This window comes from Lactuca serriola, chromosome 1, assembly GCF_051521515.1.
Source record: "Lactuca serriola cultivar US96UC23 chromosome 1, Lser_US96UC23_V15, whole genome shotgun sequence".
Lineage (NCBI taxonomy): Eukaryota > Viridiplantae > Streptophyta > Magnoliopsida > Asterales > Asteraceae > Lactuca > Lactuca serriola.
The window spans coordinates 26,075,211-26,097,543 of NC_136408.1; the positions used below are offsets into that span (position 1 = coordinate 26,075,211).

The 22,333-nt window shown below is 34.2% G+C and overlaps 2 protein-coding genes across 3 annotated transcripts; one reads left to right on the forward strand and one right to left on the reverse strand.

The window, feature by feature from the left end:
• Positions 1-3,396: 3,396 nt before the first annotated feature.
• LOC145052712 (uncharacterized) lies at positions 3,397-6,352 on the forward strand. The gene is made up of 5 exons (XM_079000576.1): positions 3,397-3,751; positions 3,866-4,484; positions 4,775-5,145; positions 5,279-5,767; positions 6,135-6,352. The coding sequence occupies exons 1-5, from the start codon at positions 3,397-3,399 to the stop codon at positions 6,350-6,352; spliced, it is 2,052 nt and encodes a 683-aa protein (XP_078856702.1).
• Positions 6,353-8,135: 1,783 nt separating this feature from the next.
• Positions 8,136-10,659, reverse strand: LOC145078592 (uncharacterized). 2 transcript variants are annotated; one of them, XM_079023060.1, is made up of 7 exons: positions 10,179-10,659; positions 9,621-9,706; positions 9,368-9,512; positions 9,106-9,213; positions 8,895-9,017; positions 8,548-8,810; positions 8,136-8,478 (listed from the first exon to the last, which is right to left on the reverse strand). In XM_079023060.1, the coding sequence occupies exons 1-7, from the start codon at positions 10,363-10,365 to the stop codon at positions 8,368-8,370; spliced, it is 1,023 nt and encodes a 340-aa protein (XP_078879186.1). In that variant the 5' UTR covers positions 10,366-10,659; the 3' UTR covers positions 8,136-8,367. The 2 variants fall into 2 exon arrangements, with proteins under 2 accessions (XP_078879186.1, XP_078879185.1); XM_079023059.1 differs by having other exon boundaries at positions 9,621-9,709.
• Between the last annotated feature and the right edge of the window lie 11,674 nt (positions 10,660-22,333).

The window sequence follows — 22,333 nt, forward strand, 5'->3', positions numbered from 1 at the left end:
TTCCTTCATGGTTAGATTCTGCCCACTTCTTCCTTTAAGCTTCCTTTCTTTTCTTCGATCTTACAAAACATCAATTGTAATCTTATCACATTATGTATTAAGAATCTAGAATGAAGCTTAAAAGAGTTAGTCAATGGATTTTACCTATATTAGAGCCATACGTTTCGACTCTCCCATCTCTTAGATCTCTTAGGTAAATGGGGCAGCTTCGTCTCCAATGCCCTTTCTCTTGGCAATAAAAGCAAATTGACTCTTTTGGAACAGCACATGGAACTACTTCAGACATCGCCTTTCTCTTATGATCAAACTTTTCGATCATTGCATGTCTTTCGTTGCCATTGCCTATATCCATAAAGGTCTTGAAGGCAGATTCACCAATCAATTTTGCTTTTCTATTACGCCAAACCATTGTTGATTCAGCAGCAATAATCATATAGGTGAGATCTATAAGGGTCACGTCGCGGTTCATCATATAGTACTCTCTTACGAACTCACTATATGAGTTAGGAAGTGACTGAAGAACCCAATCAACAGCCATTTCCTTACAGACAACGGATCTCAACTTCTTAACCTATCAATGTGTGACTTCATCCCTAGGACGTGTGCACACACCGACTTTCCTTCTTTATGTTTACTTGCCAGAAGGGCTTGAGTGATCTTGAACTTTTCAAGTCTTTGAACTTGTGGGTTAGGGAGAATAATTGGAGGAGGAGGAGGAAGTGAAGTATGATCTCTTGTTCCTCGATCGAATCGTGGAATATCATCTTCATGTGGAATGCTTGTTCCACGGGATTTGAGAAGACCATATTTGTCAAACTTTGACATCTACAAAACGGGAGAAAACGACTTCAAGTTAGTTGATTGAATGAGTCCTTAGTAAATCACCCAAATGAAATACTAAGGCTAGGACCCAACACAATATTCTACAACGCGGGAGAGGGATGTCGTAACCCTAATTGCAAAACATTTGAAGGTAAGTGAATGACGATTCACTAATTTCCACCATGAAAAACGAAAAATGAAATTTAAGTTTTAAATCTATGAAAACTCCTATATCCTTTGAGATTCATTGAACATTTCAATGGCATGTTTAAATCTCGATATGCCCCTCTTGTTTGTGACTGGGATGTCGAGGATCACAAAGCGGGCGTGAATAACCATGCAAACTTACATGGTGCCCTCACATGTTACAGTCACCTATTCGATGTGCCGGTAAACCACACACGCTCCACCGAACTATGACAAACATTGATTCACCCTTTGCTACCTTTGCTTAGAACCATTTAGTGTGCCGGTAAACCACACACGCTCCACTAACGTCTTCGCAAGGGCACAAAGTGTAATTTCATGGAATTGCATCAATTCACTTTTGCCTAAGTAACTAAGATTGGGAATTTTATGAAAACATTTAGTTACTTTAGTAATTCATTATACTTATAATGGAAGGTTTTGTCCCATCCTACCCGTTCGTCTAACGACCATCCACTAGTCAAGAGTGCGGTGGGTAAGAGTGGATACCCATTCAATCGCCATTTTATAGGCAATTTCCTTAAACACCCCTTATAGACTAGCTTCGTGAATGAGGCCTACTAACGGTATGACTGACTTTTACTCATACATATATATAGTGTTAGACTTTTAATGTTATATATAGTATAGGGTGTATTTTACACTTTTAAAATATTTGGTGGTCAAGTTTAACAATCATACTTTTAATTCAATTAAATTTTAAACCAAAAACTTTATGGATTTATTAAACCTCTTTTAATTATACACCTTAATTAACTAATAAAACCATAAGGGTGTGATTTGAACTTTTTCAAAACTATAATAAGGTTTTAGAATTTAACATTCCTAATTAAACTTTTAATCAACTTTTAAATTCCAAAACTTGAGGGCAAGTTTTGAAACATTTCAACACATTAGGGTTTAGAATTTAAATATACATCAAAATTAACCATTTAATCAAAATTTAAATTCCAAAACTTGAGGGCAAGTTTTGAAACTTTTCAAAACAATTTAGTTTTAATCTTTCTTAAAAATTTCGAATTTATGACATTTAAATTAAAAAAATTAAATATTAAAACTCTTGATTTAATAATTATCTTGAATTAGACTATTAATTTAATTATTAAATCATAAGGGATTATCTAAATCATGAGGATAATTACCATTTATACATTTAAGATATCCTAATCCCTTAATTATCTCTATAGATTTCGAAAATAAGGATAGGATAATGCAAAATCTATAATTACCATATTTAACAATTAGAGGATAATTACAAGATATAGGATAATCCAAATACCTAAAATTTAGGATCTTATCTTGGGGAGGAGGCTAATTTCGAAAATCAAGGGATTAAAACAAACCCTAGATTTCGAAATTTAAGGGTTTAAGGAAAGGATTTGAAGATCTTATTCAAACTCTTGCAAATTAGGGTTTGCAAACCCTAATCTCGAAAAAAAAACTAGCCTCCTAGGGTTTATTGGCAATAAACCCTAATATGTCAAGTTCATACAATTGAATTTTTCATACATATCAAGCATCAATACAATAGAAACCAGTCTAGGCTCTGATACCACTGATGGGTTTTGGTCATAAGACATCCTATGTGCTCATACAAACCCTAATGCTTGGATCTAGGTTTCTCTATTATACATGCAATTTATCCAAGGCTATAAACCCTAATTCTAGCATATGGGAATCAATATTAACATATAATTAGGTTTAAGATATTACCTTGATTGTTATGTAGCAATAACAATCCCAAATCTCCTTGAATTGACTTTGGAAGGCTTAGAGTCACAAGTGTCACTCCTCTAATGGCTTACAAACACCATAAGCAAGTGGAGAAGGTATAAAGAGAGAGGAGAGAGGTAGGAATTCGTCCTTAGGACCTCTTGGGAAGGGTTAGACGAATTCATGAGCCTTAGGGGGTTTATATAGGTGTAAAGATTAGGGTTTTAGTCCTTATCCTTATCTAGTTGCTTGCCCACCAAGCAACCATAAGATAAGTCTTAGAAACCCTTATCCTAGTCGAATTCTAAGGCATTATCTCCTTAAATTCGTTCACCCTATATTTAAGATAATCCTTACCTTATTTTGTAACTATCACATAATTACAATTCAGCCCCTCTAGTTTAATTAATTACACTTGATCACAAAATTAATTCTTAATTAATTATTGACCAATATTAATTAAAAAAATATGATTTCATATTAATAAATCATAATAACCTCTCTCTTTATTTATTTCTCCAATCAAGTTGCTTTGGTGAAGGCAACCCAAAAGGACCATGCACCATCGGGTCAAGTACATACCAAAATAGTTATGGACTTAGACACTAATCCAACAGGAAACAGAGAGATTGCATTACATACGTAGGCAACAACATGTTCTTAAATGTGAGTCTTATGAGAATTTACGTAACCAGAAAAGCTCAAGGAACCACTAATATCTCCAATATCGGTCAGCGTGTGATATTACCTTCGTCATTTACTGGTGGTGCACGATATATGTTGCAAAACTATTTGGATGTCATGTCACTTTGTAAATGGTTTGGATATCCAGATTTTTTCATAACCTTTACGTTTAATCCCAAATGGCCAGAGATTAAAAGGTTTCTTAAGGATACTTCACTTCAACCAGAAGACAGGCCTGATATATTATGTAGGTTGTTCAAGATCAAGCTCGATGCATTTATTAAAGACTTAAGGGAGAATAAAATTTTCGGCACAGTTCAAGCATGTAATTAAGATTATATTTTTTCATTATTGATAAAACATTACTCTTATTATAGTATATTTCTTATATGTTTTTACTGTCTAATCATATTTTGTTTTTTTGCCAAATATTTTGCAGATGTTTATACCATTGAATTTCAAAAGAGAGGTTTGCCACATAGTCATATCTGTTTGTTTATGCATTCTGACAACAAGTTATCCACTGTTGAATTTATCGATCCAATAATTTCCGCCGAGATACCAGACAAAGTTGAAGAGCCAGAATTATATTCACTTGTCAATGAGTTCATGATTCATGGTCCATGTGGAGCTCAAAATATGAATTGTCCATGCATGTTGGATAAGAAGTGCTCTAAAAACTTTCCAAAACAATTTTGTAATCATTCGTCTGTTGATCAGAATGGTTTTCCGTTATATAGGAGAAGAGACGATGGTCATTTTGTAGAAAAGTCGGGCGTCAAGTTGGATAATAGAAATGTTGTTCCATACAACAAATATCTATTAAAAAGATATCAGGCACATATTAATGTTGAATGGTGCAATCAGGGATCTTCTATAAAGTATCTGTTAAAATACATAAACAAGGGTCCTGATAGAGCTACAGTTGCTGTTCTACCAACAAGCAATGAATGTGAAAATAATGATGCGGTCGATGAAATAACTGAATATTACGATTGTAGATATTTATCTGCATGTGAAGCATCATGGAGAATATTTAAATATGATGTTCATTGCAGGTATCCTTTTGTGTTTAGACTACCTTTTCATCTTCCTTATGTAAATATGATGTTCACTGCAGGTATCCTTCTGTGGTTAGACTACCTTTTCATCTTCCTAATCAACAATAGATTGTATATGGCGAAGACGATGATATCGACGATGTTCTGGACAAACCTTCTGTTGCTGCTTCAAAGTTCACATCATGGATGGAGTGTAATGCAATTAATAGTGAAGCACGAGATCTTACATATGTTGAATTTCCTACAAAGTTTGTTTGGGTGTTAAATGATAGATTTTGGAAGTGAAGGAAAGTAGGAAAAGCCATTGGTAGAATTCATTCGGTTTCACCTAATCTTGGTGAAGCTTATTTTTTAAGGATTCTTTTAAATAAAGTTAAAGGACCGATGCCATTTGATAATATTCGCACAATAAACGGTCAAACATATGCTTCTTTTAGAGATGCTTGTTTTACACTCGGTCTATTAGATGATGACAAGGAATACATCGATGCAATTAAAGAAGCAAGTCATTCTGGATCTGGTTTTTATCTACGCTTCTTATTTGCCACATTGTTGATGTGTAATAGTATGTCTAAACCAGAGGTCGTTTGGGAAAATACATGGGAATATTTGGCAGATGGAATTCTATATAACCAACGACAAAGGTTAAAGTCTCCATGTATTTCAATTATTTTCTTCATTTCTATTTAAAATAATTTATTTTAAATATCAACACCAATTAAATAATTATTATAAATATTATTAAATATTGTATTTTATTTTTTGAAATTAATTTAAAATTTATGGTGCAGACTTATCACTCAGTGAAGATGAAGTTAAGAACTTAACTTTGTTCGAAATAGAACAAATCTTACTTCGAAATAACTCAACTCTCAAAAAATTCACAAACATGCCTTACCCAAATGTTGAATTAGTTTCTTCTTTGAACAATCGACTTATCATTGAGGAGCTAGATTACGACATTCCCGTTATAAAGAATGACTTTGATCGTATGTTTCTTGCATTAACAAATGAGCAACGTAACATTTTCGTTAACATCATGAGTGTTGTTAAAGAAAATAAAGGAGGTGTTTTCTTCGTTTATGGTTATGGTGGAATGGATAAAACTTTTATGTGGAAGACAATATCTGCAGCAATTAGATCTGACGGTAACATTGTTTTAAATGTTGCTTCAAGCGGTATTGCTTCATTATTATTGCCTGGTGGTAGAACAAGACACTCTCGATTTATACTTCCATTTGAACTTACAGAAGATTCTTTTTGTAAAATAAATCCAGATGGTGAGTTAGCTAACTTAATAAAAAAAACCTCTTTGATAATTTGGGATGAAGCACCTATGATCCATAAGCATGCATTTGAAGCTTTAGATCGAACATTGAAAGATGTGTTAAGGTGTGGAAATTCTAGCATCTCAAATATTCCTTTTGGAAGGAAAGTTATTGTCTTTTGAGGAGATTTCAGACATATTCTACCTGTAGTTCCGGGTGGCAGCAGACAAAACATTGTTAACGCTTCTTTGAGTTCCTCATATTTATGGCAACATTGCAAAGTGTATAGATTAACAAAAAAATATGAGACTCAGTGTTGGAAAGGATCAAGCTAATACAGAAAAAATAAAAGATTTTGCAAGTTGGTTATTGGATATAGGAGAAGGCAAACTCGGTGGTCCGAACGACGGCGAAACGATTATCGATATTCCAGATGATATTCTCATTAATGATCCAAATGATCCTATAGGTTCATTAATTGAGTTTGTATATCCTTCAATTTTGGAGAAGTATAGCAGTACAAATTATTTCCAAGAAAGAGCAATACTTGCTCCAAAGAATGAAGTTGTTCAAGAAATAAAACGACCGTTTGCTTAAGAAGTTTCCAAGAGATGAGGTTGAATATTTAAGTTCAGATAACATATGTGAGTCCGAATTTGTCCATGATCAGTTTGATGCAAATTTATACTCTCATGATGTATTAAATGGTCTCAAAGTATCCGGTCTACCAAATCATAAGTTAGTTTTAAAAATTGGTGTTCCAGTAATGTTACTGAGAAATATTGATCAGAAAAACGGCTTATGTAATAGCACAAGACTACAAGTGATATCATTGGGCAAACGTGTTATCGAGGCGCGTATAATAACTGGAACTAATATTGGAAACCGAACTTTTATTCCACGAATGTCTTTAACTCCATCAGAAAAAAAAAATTCATTCAAATTCACAAGAAGACAGTTTCCTTTGGCGTTATGTTTTGCAATGACTATTAATAAGAGTCAAGGACAATCATTATCGAATGTTTGTTTGTTTCTCAAAGATCCGGTTTTTTCACATGGACAATTGTATGTTGGGTTATCTAGAGTTCAAATTAGAAAGGGATTGAAATTATTAATTTTAGATAAAAATGGTAGACTAACAAACAAAACTTCCAATGTTGTTTTATAAGGAAGTTTTTCGCAATCTATAACCAATTTTTTTGTAGCATCTTTTAGTTATTTTTAGCATAGCACATTTCATCCATCATAATAAGTAAATACTTTATAATTACGTATTGTTTTTTTTATGTTAATTTCATGACAGACATCGTTTTTTTTTTTGTTTTGAATGAAATCAATTGTGATGTTTTTTTTGTCATTACTTAAACGTATGTTGCATTATATAAAGTATTTACTTTTATAAAATATGTGGATTTACATTTGTAATTAAATACTTAAAGTTTACAAATTTATTCTAAATAGAAAAACATATCCTAAGAAAAAACAGACGAAAACAGCAAAAATTCTATTAACCTAACGTACAATCGACATGAAAGATAAGGAAAAAAAGTAAAAAATAAAGGTTTTAAAAATCTTCATTTATAGTTAAATACTTAACAATTATTATGTAACTACATACCTACAAATAAAATCCTTATAAAAAATACAATATTAGTCTTCTAATTTAATGATATATTATTTATTACATAATTAAATTTAAAATTTTATTTTACATTAACACCCGGGTTCCATGGGTTTTTACCTAGTTCTCATATAAAACAACGAAACTAAATGCCTCTTAAAACATTTTATTCATAAAATATCATTATGATAAAGATTTTTTTATGAACAATCGATTAAAGTTACTTATCATTCTTCTAACCAATTTAAAACAGTTATTTGTCTTATAAAAAAAAAAGTTTGTTACTCTTTTACAATATTAACCTTGTATTAATTTATAATATTTACAACATTAACCTTGTACTAATTTATAATATTAAAAATTATAATATCATAAACAAGATTGTGCTTGATCAAAAATACTTATGAACCAATCCGATTGATTTCAGCCGAATCATAGGCATCCCTAAAACATCAAAATTACAAATAAACACATTAAAGAATGACTAAACAAATTTCTCAACACTATAAATTTAGTAATTTCATTTTGCTTATTGCAACATCACACACAAGTTACTTGAATGCGACATTTCAATGTGGTTATTTCGATTTCAACAATCAAATTGAGATAACTACATAATCATTTGACTACACTTTTTTATCATTAGCACGTTCAACTCAAACGTCAATGCAAATTCCAAAACATGATTTTCACTTCATATTTCAGCAAATTCCTTAATGGTAAGGAAGTTATAAAACATAAAATCATTATACAGAGGACTTTGAGAAAACAATCCCAAACACCTTGAATCCCCATTCTCAATTTGTAAAATGTTTCAAATTACACTCAAAATGAGCAAAGCCTTTTCGCATTGCCCCAACTATCGTAACCTTCTCTTTTCAGCTCTAGTCTTTTTCACAAATACAAATTAGTTCAAAACTTTCAGGTAAAAGAGCACAAGTCACCAAAACTGCATTCATACAGATACAGATACAGATACAGATGCAAGCCTTCAAGAACTTATAACACCCGAAACCCAAGGAACAACCAAAGGTGCATTCGGATGATTTCTTCTGTAACTTTCTGAATATTTATCCTTAAAGCTGACTTTGGGCGTTTCAGCCTGCATAATCATATCATGAAAATAATATAAAAACAGAAAGATTGATTTAAGAGATAATGAAGAACTTACATATTTAAGCCAGCATTCTTCAAGTTTATGTTGGTATATATCTGGTGAATGGCATCCTTGTTCAGCAGGACAATAAACCCAAATATTACATTTCATTTCACCAGGTCTTGCATTTTTAGCCTGATTTAAACAAGCCTGACAACATTCATATGCACTTTCTTTCTGATGAGTCAACCCCCATTTGACTGCTTGACCACCATAGTCTGTATGAAGCTCTGTGTTACACTCAGGAGGCAACCTCCTCCCAGCTAAGATGCTATCATCTGACAATTTTTTAACTCAATTATTTTACCTAAATTTAAATTCCCAAATCACAAAAATAAAATGTCATAAATAATAATGATTACCAAAATCATCTTCACCCTCGGGCTTGTCATTATGTTCATTGTTGATGACATTAACCGGTATCCAAAGCCCAATTTCATGTGATAACTCAGCCCAATTGAACTCCAACATTCTTGCTAGAATACCTATAAACATGTTACATGTGATCTTATTCTTGTTATGTTTCTTTTTGACTAAATGCTGAAAAGAATGACTTAATAGATTTTGTAAGACCTGCTTCATCTGGTAGGATTGTTGAATTTGACTTTGAGGTTTTCCTTTGACCACTAGTAATTGTTTTGACTTCCTCTAGTTTTTGCAGCCTCCAGTCTTCAACTGCTTCTGTAAGGGAAAACATTTTTCTTTTTCATTTCAGCATTTGTTCAAAACAAGTAGTGTAGTGTAGTGTAGTTCCTCATGGAAAATGTCAGCTTACATTATATAGGGTGAAAGGGATGAAATTCATATAGTTAAAGTTTACTGAATATAAACTTACCATGCTGTAAAGTTGAGTTAGCACCACCATTCTGATTCAATCCACTCAGTAGTTCTATGATCTCATTAGTTAATTTCTGTTTCAATGGCTGTGGTAATTCAACCATGTCCTCTCTTCTATCAACTTTTTGTTTGATTAGTTTAACCTTTAACCAACAAAACACACGAAATTTCGCAAATTTTCATTCAATTCACAACAAAAGAAAAAGATGGGTAATTAAGTTCAACAATTGAAAAAATAGAAAGAATTTTACCGTTTCAATGAGCTTTCTAGGTTCAGATTGCTTTTGTATCCGCATTGATTCTTCCATATTTCTAATTTGATCTGGAGTGTAGGTAACTGCTGTACACCAGAATACATACCAAACTTATTACTAATCAGTTTGGAGATCTTGGATCTTCTAGGGATTAATAAACCCCCAAATTGTGAAGGCTCAATCAAGTGCATAAAGAATAAAGTCCACGACTAGGTTTTATCTATACTTTTTGAAGATTGCGAGATAATCAAAAAACAATCTCCACAACTAGATTTTATCTTCATCTAAACATTGGAGACTGATCACTTAATTGCACAAATGAAAACTTCACAGCTAGGTTTCATCTACACTTAAAGTTGTGCAATGATCAACAAAATGCACAAAAACAAACTCTACAACTAGGTTCCATAACACAGGCACGAATTAAACCAAAGAAGAGTATGATCGGTTTTGATACAAAAATTAAAGGCAATCATAAGCAATAAATTTCAGAACTGGGGTTAAATACATTAACGCTAAATCGAGATTTTAGGGAGAACAAATTGAAGCAATTACCGCTGTGTGAATCTCGATATGAGTAGGAGTAAAGAGAAGTATAAAGATTCTGAAAAACGTAAAGAGCAACAACAATGTTGATGGAACAGATGATAACAGTGGTCCTCTTATACGAACAACATTTGGATACTCCTCTTCCGCCTCTGCCATTATTCGAATAATTATAATCTAACTCCGCCCTTCCCATCTTCCAATCTCTTCCTCTTCTTCTTCAACTTCGTCTTCATTCCATCATCACACACAAATCTATCTATCTCTCTCCTTCCCTACTTGTTTTGTATATTCAAACCAGTTTCTCTAGATTTAATTCCTTTCTTGTATGTGTATGCACAGACTGTGTGTGTGGCGGATCAATCAACAAATACGAATACAAATCAAAATCAAATCGATTTCTAAATTAGGGACTGCCGAATTACTTTTATGGGGATCTATTTGATTCTAAAAGCAGATAAAACGATTTCTTCAGGAAATAGAAACAAACAACAAAAATTAGAAAGTGCTCTCCTTCTTTTTCGCAAAAAATAGAGTAAATTACATGAACGGTCCCTGTAGTTTGGTGTAATCTGCATATTTATTTCTAACTTCTTTTTTTACTCGGATCATCCCTATATTTTATTTTTGTTTCGTATTTGGTCCTTGTATGACTTAAAATGACTATTTTGCCCTGAATGATATTTTTTTTATTTCTTTTATAATTTAATTTGAATTATTATATAAATTAAATCATTAAATAAACTCACATTACCCTAACCAAACCCCAACCCCATACCTTCCTTTACCTTTTTCGTATCTATGATTGCCTCTCCTTCCTAAAAGTCATCATCGGTCTCCAACACCACCACTCTCCCCATCGTTAGAGTTAAATCAATACCTCTCTACCCAATAATTGAATCCTATCCCTTATCTCTTCCTACCCCTGTATCTCTACCTTCCCTACAATGGTCATAACGGAAAATAAATTATTGATGGTGGTTGTGGAATCACGAACCATATCCACAAATCTAACATTGATTTGCACTCTCACATGTATAATGATTCAATTTGCATTGTGTTTTCTTTTAATGTAACATTATTTATTCATTTTCGCCATCATTGGTTGGGTTTGGTGGTTGGAGCATCGCCGACATTAGGAGAATGAAAAGTGAGTGAGAGTGTAAATGAACTAAAGGTGGCATCAAGTTACTACATCGATGATGGTTTGTGTGACGTTCCAAATTTTAACACAAATTTTCTTTTAAATTAATAAGTAAATCGTTCAAAACATCTTCATAAAAGGACCAAGGTTGTAAATCATTCCAAAACACCATCGAGCTATAGTGTAAAAATATATTGAATATCATAACAACGGAAATCTATAGAAAAAAATAATGAAGTGAGCATCGTATAATCAAACTGAAAGCCTATCCTGCATCATAGGAACTACCTGAAAAACATTAAACAACAACAATAAGCATAAACCTTAGTGAGTTCCCCTGAAATACAACATACCACAATATACATACAATGCATACAAACAAAGACTTTTGACTCTAGTACCGATCTACTTGAACAAATAGTGACTAATGGCTCTGGTGCACATCAAGTCATGATGACTAACAACTCTAGTGCATGACTGCATGTCTAGTCATCCCAACAGTTAACGAATCTAGTGCGCGTCTAATCTAACACATAATATAGTGATATAACTCACTTAAATCAATAAGTTGAACAGTCACGCACTCGCTACACGAAGAATTAGCAACATGACCATCTAAGGTAAAATCGGAGGTCATCACTAGTTACCAACTAATTCCTTAAAGTTTGACCAAAAGTCAAAAATCAAACTATCAAAGTTAACAGTCATGCAATGACCACTAACCAGACGCACCGTGAAACACTACGCGATAAAATAATCGTGAATCATCCCAAAGATTGCGTCATGATCCCAGGATTGTCACACCGTGCAAACGGGCTTAACAATCTTCTCCTTAAAGACTTAATCTTTTAAGTGCATAGGTCTAATTTTCCAAATATGAATCTGATGATGATGGTATTAATGAATAAAATTTCCAACTTTATCCATAACCATGGCTCAATCACCTATAAAACTAAACCTTAAGCCCAATAACCTACTTGAAATGCCAAATCCAACTGCATGACTCAAGGAGAGCACATGCATGGCCTTTTATCTATCATGAAGGGTTTGGAAGCATAAAAACATCAACACCAAGTTATGGAGTTCCTAAAACTTCAAGATCATCAAGACTTTGGGACCAAAATGCTATCTACACAACCAAAAACCTAGATCTAGCATGAAAAAAGTCTTAAATGTTGGATCTTGGAGACTTACATAGTGAGATGGGGCCACAAGAAGGTAGCTTACTTCCATGGGCGGATCTAATGAAGATCCCGGGGTAGCCCGGGATACCCCTCAATTTTTTTTCTAGCAGTGTAATTTTTTTTTTTGCAAAATTTCGCTTTTACATATTAAGTGATAAAATCATCCGAAAATCATTGATAAAATCAAAAGAATCATTGACAAAATCAAAACCGCATGCCATTAGGAAACTAATTAAGTTAAGAAATTAAGTTAAGAAACTATCTCTTAAATTCTAAAAAGTAAAACCAAAAATCTAGTTAGAGATACAAAATTCTTACCCCAAAGATTTGGGTTTAAGAAAACAATAAAGAACCAGAAATTTTGACGGCGGAAAACATCCAAATCTCACTGGAGTAACGTTGTCGTCTGTTGCCCAACTGCGTCTTCCCCACCGATCACTGTCGCCAATTAGGTAGGGGTGAAGAATCCCTTTTTGCCTTAAGTCAAGAATGGGGGTTTGGACTTTCAGGTTAGAATATTGGCCTAATTTCTAATTAGGGCTTTATACTTGTGCCTTAGGGAGAGGATTTCGTGACTCATCCGCTGAGTGCGATTTGATAGCTTCAGTCTGAGGTGATTTTCCTTTACTGTATTTGTGGGTCGAAGGCACCAATGCTGGCCCACTAGTTTATGATGTAGTATGATGATTGTCTTCGTGACAATTGCCAGTTATGCCTATGTTTACTTATTGACTTTGTGATTCTCTGTTATATATGGTAGTGGTAGGAGTGAAATAGACCCGACATCCAGTTGAAATAGACTGAAGAGATTGCAACTATCCATATATGCTTGACAATATCCGATTGAAATAGATCAAAGGGGATTGCAAGCACCCAAATATGCTTGGTTGTAAGTTTGTATGGTATGTAGTATTTTGGGGGGAACTCACTAAGCTTTGTGCTTACAGTTTTCAGTTTATGTTTCAGGTACTTCCACTTCGAAGCGGAAAGGCCCAGCCTAATCGCACCGTATCACCCTATGGTTTTCTAGATTTTGAGAATTTATACTTTGATAACATCTTGCTATAATACACTTTTGACTATTTTGATATTGGTATTGTATGATTTGAATGAATTTAAAAACAAAATTTTATCCGTATTTTTGGGACGTTACAACATGGGTATCATTATTGTCATGAAACATGCTGTCAAGAGCAATCCAAACCATGTGTGCAATAGCTCCGGTCTTCACGATGGTATTGAGAAGATATTGAGTGAGGGTTGTGTAAATCCATGCTTTTACCACATAATCAAGTGCAAACCAGTCTTCATCTTTATTAGACGTGGGTTTGGATTTTCCTGTAAGATGATCAAGAACACCAAAGGCAAGACAATGTGTGACAAATAATTCTCTCCACGCATCATAGTTAAGCTGATTAAGGTCCAGGATGAGAGGCACGAGGGTTTTAATGTTTGTGACTCCGAATGGTTTTTGATTTTTGGCGGGTGTAGAACTTCCAGATTCAGACATTGTGAAAGTGAAGAGAAAGCAGGAGAAGAGTGAAAGAGATGATAGAGGTCCTACAGATTAGGGTTGCCAGCAGAGGATGAGATCGAGAATTGGGGTAAAAGAGGGATTGAATATGTTACCATATTGCAAATGATATTTCCCATAATTGATATTTGCATTGATATGGAATATATATATATATATATATATATATATATATATATATATATATATATATATATATATATATATATATATATATATATCACACATAATACATGGGACTATAATGGGCTAAAATAACAAATGTATACACGAAATATACAAATACACTAATAATTAGTAATATAATAACAAATTTTACATTAAAACGCTGGGAAAAATAAAATGATGACAACGACACATGCATATAAATATGAAGCATTATATATCAAAAGCTAAAAGAGAATTCAAATGAGTATATTATGAATAAAGGTCTAAATTAAACTTTTGATAAATGAAAGTAAGGAAAATGGCATTGTAGCCCCATGAACTTACACATTTTGGTTTCAAAGGTCCCTTATGTTATTTTTTGGTTTTATAAGGGCACGACTTCACATTTAATCGGCTGATTAGGGATTTTGACCCACTTCAACCGGTTTACTTGCGTAGTCATCATCCAACTCAGTTAGCGAGTCTACTCACTCGACTCGGATTACACGTCAGCAACTCACGAACGAGTTGGCTTGCTTGGGCCCTAAGGGCTCAGTGGTCCCCTAGTATATAATTGAAGGGTATGCTGGACAAAACCCTAAATTATTGTGTAACATCCCAACTCCCAAGTATAATTTTAAATTAATTTACATTGATAATGTCAGAGCAACTCAACGAGTTGGATGCCCCAATTCGCCGAGTAGAGGAGTTAATGGCCACGTGATTTTTAGAATCTACTCGACGAGTTGGAGGATCCCAACTCGGCTAGTAGGTGCTGAGTGAGAAAACCCTAATTTTCAGGGTTTATGTCCTATTTAAAGGACCTGAAAGCCTTCATTTCCGCCTCCCTTATCACCCTAACACTCTGTGAGAAACCCTAATCGAGCTATAACCTTGTGTGAGAGTAAGAGAGGTTAATATTGTGTGTTTTAATGCTTTTTTGGAGAAAAGTTGAGGAGCAAAAGGCTTGAGACGAGAGGGAGCTTTTGGATCCGGTGTTCATTCATTCCAAGCTTCTGTTTGAAGGTAAAAGTCACCACCTTGCTCATTGTTTGATTAGATCTTGTTTCTAGGGAGTTTAGGGCCTTTTTTTCCATCATTCTTTGAGTTCTAGAGTGTTTTGAGCTTGCCATGGAGACTAGACTTCAGATCTGGACCATATGTAGCCCCTTTAGCCCAAATATCCCAACTTTATCAAGCTGGTGCCAAGTTTTTATGCATTAAACCCTATATGGAGCTTGTTTTGGCATTTTGAGCCCTAGATGTCATGCATGGACGTAAAGCTTGCTACTTTATGTGGTATTTCAGCATTGGGAGGTTAGATCTAGAGTTTGGGTGAAACATCCCAAAAATATGGTCCAAAAATTTCGTTTTTAAATCGTTATTAAAATCATAAATATCAACATGACATTTAGTGGCATAGAAAAAGTGCCACTAAAAATCGAAAAAGTACCACTAAAAGCCCCCTGGACAATCAGCGGCACAAAGCAAAAGTGTCACTAAAAGAGCTCCCACTAAAGACCTTTAGTGGCACTTCCTGGTTGTGTCGCTGCAGCCTTATTGAGTTTTAATGACACTTTTTTTATGCCACTAATGGAACTATTTTTATGCCACTATTTACATGCTAAAATAAATGTTTTCTTCGTACTTTTAGTGACACATTAAAAAAAAGTTGTATTAATAAATTAAGTTCAATTTTTCTTTAATTCTAAAAGGAATATAAAATAATAATAAAAAAAATTAAGATACTAAATGGAAACACAATATCATTATGTCAAGTGAACATTATCTAACAACAATATTCCCAATGTATTTAAAATACAAACGTCTTTAAAGAAATCTAATAACTCTAAATATTTTGCAAATACTTAAAACATAATATTATCGAACTAATACTTATTGGGGAAAAACACAAAACTTGATTGACCTCGAACTTTGTATAATTTATCGTCTTGTTTATCCAACTTCCAAGCAATAGCCTATCATGTAACCATAATATATCATAAAAACATATAGAATTATAACCAATAAACATGACATAAAAAGAAGAGTGACTCCTTTACATGATATCAAAAAACAACACTTGCAAAATTACTAAAATGCCTACCTTCCCTTCCTTAGCATGCTTTGAAAAAAAAAATGACAGTTCCAGCAACCAAAATGATGAATCAAGAATATAGTCAAAGCATATAAAAATTGGTGAATAATAGTTAAGGTGTATAATAACCGGTTGTACAAAATTTCTAAACATTGCTTTGCATTTATCCGGCTATTCCGGAAAAAAAAAACTATTTAATTGTCAAAACACATAAAAAAACTTAAGTTAAACCAATGTCACAACTAATGTAATATGTATTCTATAAATACATATAACAAATACTCTCTCCGTCCCAAATTGATAGTCCACTTTTGACTTTTGAAGTTTTTTTTTTCAACTTTGACCTTAAATATTTTTATTTATGTTATATATTACTTGACAAAACTTATAAAAATGAAAAAACATTTAAAATACGATACATTCATATATTTTGCACCAAGTGTTATCTATCAAAAACAAAAATATTTAAGGTCAAAGTTGAAGAAAAAATACTTCAAAAGTCAAAAATGGACTATCAATTTGGGACGGAAGTAGTAACAAGCAAAAAAAACATTTATCGGAAGTAATGGATATACAAAAGATAGAAATCAGGACCTTCAACATAAAAACACCAACGAATCACATGGACATCAAAATGGAAGTACCAGTTCACATAAAAAAAATGCACAGAGGTTAGAAATTAAACCAAATACACATCAATGTTACATATGATTTTAACAACATATATTTAAGATTTAGAATTTTGAAATAACTTCAACTCTTTTAGCTTATCTTCAGTATCACATAATGGAAACTAAAATGTATTGGTCATTAAAAATAAGATAAAAAAAGTTAATTATAGTAACTTATTGTGGTTATCATTACAACAAATAAAATTAGACAAATTTCCCATCAATAGGACATATTTATTTTCTGTTGTACAGTCAAGTTGACATATTTTTTCTTAGAGATTTAAGTTGTCACAGTTGACATATTTTTTCTTAGAGATTTAAGTTGTCACTTTTGAATCTTTCAAGTCTCATTGTTAAACACCATCTCCTAAAGGCAACAATTGCTAGAATTATGAGTAATCTTCCTGTTAATGAAAAAAAAGCTACATATATACTCAAAAAGGCTAACTTTCTAGAAAAAAAAGTGGTGTTTGTTTCGGGCATTTCGTCGAGCACTTGATGTGCATCTCTAGACAGACAATATATTCACATATATAACTTTTAAGTCTGCTACATAAATAGTTATTAACCTTTTGAATGATATATATTTTCAATTCATCAGACAATCTATCAAGAAATTAACATATTTCACCTCTAAAGTATGGAAGTCAAGTAAAAAAGTCAATACCTAGGAAACATACCCTTTGCAACAATGAATCCATTGAGTACAAAAACCAATAGCAACTAAAAGGTACCAAGAGAATTTGCATTAAATTACGTTCTTCCAAGTGCTGTAATGAAACAAAAAAGTGACAAATCCATTTGGTGAAGGCTTGTACAAGCGAAAAGCTTCCACAAAACCATGATAAATACTCAAACGGGAAACATTAAACATGTTAGAATCATTTTAAGAATGAATTGATGAAATTATATCGAAATCAAAAGTTGAGAATTAGTTGAATCTAGGGAAGAAAATGAGAAGACACTACAAACAAAAAAATGAAGAATAAAAATACGTTGTTGTAGGAATACAATACAGTTGGGAATCACAAAAAGAAAAACAGAAAACGAAGAAACCAAGTAGTCAATTAGAGTCGGGTAACATTCCAATTCGTTGTGGGATAGAGAACAAGATGAAATCGATGATAAGCTATGCAGAGCTTCAATCGGCGACGAGATATCGAGATGGATTTAATCTGTAGTGAGCTTCAACCGGTGAAATGTCGAGATTTAACTTGCAATCAACGACGAGATGAGACGTATGAGAGATGAGGGTTTTAGAAACAAGAAAGGTTTTTTTTCAGGGAATCTATAATTTTCAAATGTGGTTTGAACTTTGACGTAGGAGCACAAAAGGGTCGAAGCAAAACTTTTAGTTTTAATTGTTGGAGGGAATAAGAAGCGGGCAAAAAATTAGAAGGAAATAAGTAGCGTGCTGTCTAAATTAGAATTTTTAATATTATATAGCGACATATAAAAATATATGTGCCACTAAAAACCTAGTATAGTGACATAAAAACAAATATGCCACTAAAAGATTGTGCCACTAAATGTAATTTTATTTGTAGTGATAGCATAAAACCATAAATCATGAATCTCGAAACATCATGTCAACACTGTATCAAAATCATATGAGTAAATATCAGAGTATAAAACAATCCCAGGCTGAAGCTGTGGTGTGTGCCATGTGATCATCCCGAGCCCTTCCCTTTGCTAGTGGAAGTACCTGAAACCAAAACTGAAAACTGTAAGCATAAAGCTTAGTGAGTCTCTTCAAGCTACCACATACTATGCACATAATCATATATTGGGCCTAGCCCACTGCATTAGGCCCCGCTCGACATCGGACAAGTCTGGCATCGGGCCCTGCTCGACATCAGACCAAGGTCCAACATAACTTGGGCCTAGCCCCTGCATCGGGCCCCGCCCGACATCATAACGAAGTCCGATATACATATCATGGGTATAACATAATATAAACATAAACATAAGCATAACAAGAAAGCTAGCATTCCTCGGGCTTGCCCCAACATCGGACCAAAGTCCGGAACACATAATCATACACATGCAAGAATCACGAAGACATCAAACATACTAATTGCATCGGACCTTGCCCGAGATCAGACCGAAGTTCGGAACATAAAACCTACATTGGGCTAACCCCGAAACATACAATCACACATAATCGGGCTGGCCTTCGTGCCTTAGACCCGCTCCTATAGGAGAAGACTCACCTCTCAAACCGAATGCTGAACTCGTGCATGAGGAATCTCTGCTAACTGCTCCCACGACTCCCCAGCTAACTCTATACAACAATACTTAGTCAGACAAACTGAGATTCCTTCTAAGGGTAAAATGACCATTTTACCCCTGCTCTGATTTGGACCATAAACAAGGCCCAATTTCATCTAATCATCACTTATCATTCTAAGTTCAAGTCTAGAAATTCTACAATTTCTTAGTTCGCTTAAACTAATGCTCTGATACCAACTGTGACATCCCCTAATTTCTCGGCCAGAAAAGACCGATTTAATTTATGCTTTTTAAAATCAAATAAGAGAAATCTTTATAAAAGATGTTGTGGAATTGGTCCCCAAAACAAAATATGATAAAAGTTTGTCAAAACCTTTATTTAAGAAATATATCATTTCCTTTTTATATTAAAACCTTTGGATGTCATGTTCCGATACAGATCAAAAGCATAAACAAGACATTATAAGCCTTACGACAGTTATTTGTAACTACTGGCCTATAATCCAAAATTCACTCATCATCATCATCCGACTATGCTTGGGATCCTCTACCTGTAATATAAACAGCTGAGTGGGTCAGGCGTGGAAGCCTGGTGAGCATATAGGGTTTTCAACCCACAATACATAAATTTATTATGTTTAAACATCAATCAATCAACCAAATTACCCCAAACCCCATTATTTTATTTATTTCTTAAGGGTTTACCCTAAGAATCAACTATCACTCCTTCCTAAGGATTCATCCTAAGGAATAGACACAAAGTCACCTCGTGACCGGGGTTTATACAACGGGCACTAATTCCATAGCTGCCAAAGTTTATTCAAAATGTGCTAAGTCCATAGCTCTCATTTATCGACAGTATTATTTACAGGTGTTCTCTCCTGCAATACATGTCAATGGGTTTTAGAGTACAACAAATGAACATATAGTTCATTACACCTACAGGTTACGGGCCTGTTAGTGTTCCATAGACTGTCTAGAATAGTCCATGGTTGTCATCCATACTCTGCTGGATGATGGGGGCCAACAATTTGGGTAAGTGATTCTTTCAAATTTTCACCACTCACCCTCAACTCATGATCAATATTATTGATCATCTCCTTTATCCAACTCACCTTTCATCATACCCACTATTTCATCTACCCATGTTCTACCAAACATATTTTGTAGATAAAAAGCATATACAGTTTAAAACTTGTATAAAACATCAATTCAACAGTCACCTCAATTAAACAATTATATATTTACACATAACATGTATTTCAAGGTAAATACTTCATATCTATGTGTAAATTGAAAGTAACTACACACTCACATGATTTAATGAAAACCGGGCAGCAATTTGTTTCCTAAAACAATCGTTTCTAATAAAACCGGGAGTTTTATTGAGAAACCGGGCTCTGCGAAATGTCGGGCTTCGAAACCGAAAAGATAAATTTTTTGGGCTTCACGGACACTTCGTGGCGTATTCCGGGGCTTATAATCGATATCGGGGCTTCGGGGGGTGATAATATGAAAGAAATATGGAGAAAGGGGCTAAAAATGACAAGTTTTCAAAATACCCCTGGGAGGTCTCGCACCCTTCTATTTATAGGGTGGAGCTTCTGATCGGACGGCTGAGAAGGAACTACACGTCGCAGATCCGAGGGCTCGCAGGCGAAGGCTCGCACATGGGTTGCGCGTGCGAAGGCTCGCTGGCAGTCTGTGATTGGTCCGAGGCGTGTGTCCGATGCGCAGGTGGTCAGCAGGTGCGAGGGTGTCGGTGGCACTCGCTGATTGGACTGCGGAGTCGTCTTACACGTGCGAGGCTCGGAGCTAGGTGCGAGCTTCGGATTGGTCAGCAGCCTCGGTTTGGACAGATGCTCGATTCGGATTGGGTCTCCTTCTTGGTCGAATCAGAAGCCTACACGCGGGTCGGATCACGTGGGTTGCATGCGAGGATCATGTGGCTACTGTTCATGCGAGGGTGACTCAGCAGACTTCGGTGAATCAGCGGGACACGTGGCACTTTTTCAGTGAGGGTGACGTGGCAACTCGTGACTATGCGAATTTTCTCGATTTTCGCGCCAAAACTTCTAAAATCCATAACTTTCGCATACGAGCTCCGTTTTTGACGTTCTTTATATGCACGGGTAGCAAAAATTACGCTCTACAACTTCCGTTTAGAATTCGTCGGCTAATTTTTAATTTAAATTTTATATTATTATTTTTAACAGACCGGGACAGGAAATCCATTAAAAATTCATAACTTCTTCATCCGACGTCCGTTTTCGTCAGACTTTTTACCGTTGTGCTCCTAATGACGAGACCTTCAATTCTCATTTAGGTTGTGTCGTCTAAAAATCGCTCGATCTAAAATTCGAGTTTTTAGTTGTCTTCTGCTAAGCTGAAACTTCGAAAAATCATAACTTCCTCATACGAAGTCAGATTTGGGCGTTCTTTTTATCGAACTTCTCTGTTTAACGAATACTACGCCTTTCGTTTAGATTACTAAGGCTAAAAAGTAGCTTATCAAAAACTCACTTTTTACGACACTCAGCATTGTGCCGGTTTTGCCGTGAAACTTCGACAAGTCATAACTTCTTCGTTATAACTCGGATTTCGGCATTCTTTATATCCCTGAAATCCTTGTTTCGACCACTACAACTTTATGTAAAGATATCGGGCTTATCTCACACTTTAATTTTGACGCTTATTTTTATTTTTAATTAATTAAACCCTAATAATTAAGCATAAAACACATAATTCACATAAAATTCACATAATTCCTTTTCATTTCTTCTAAATGAGTTACAAAGGTTAACCTAGACCATTATGTGAATATTAATGCCTAGCCTAGAAACACGGGCGTTACACATAATTAGATGGGGCCATAAGAAGGTAGATTACTTCCATGGGCGGATCTAATGAAGATCCGGGGTAGCCCGGGATACCCCTCAATTTTTTTTCTAGCAGTGTAATTTTTTTTTTGGAAAATTCGCTTTTACATATTAAGTGATAAAATCATCCGAAAATCATTGATAAAATCAAAAGAATCATTGACAAAATCAAAACCGCATGCCATTAGGAAACTAATTAAGTTAAGAAATTAAGTTAAGAAACTATCTCTTAAATTCTAAAAAGTAAAACCAAAAATCTAGTTAGAGATACAAAA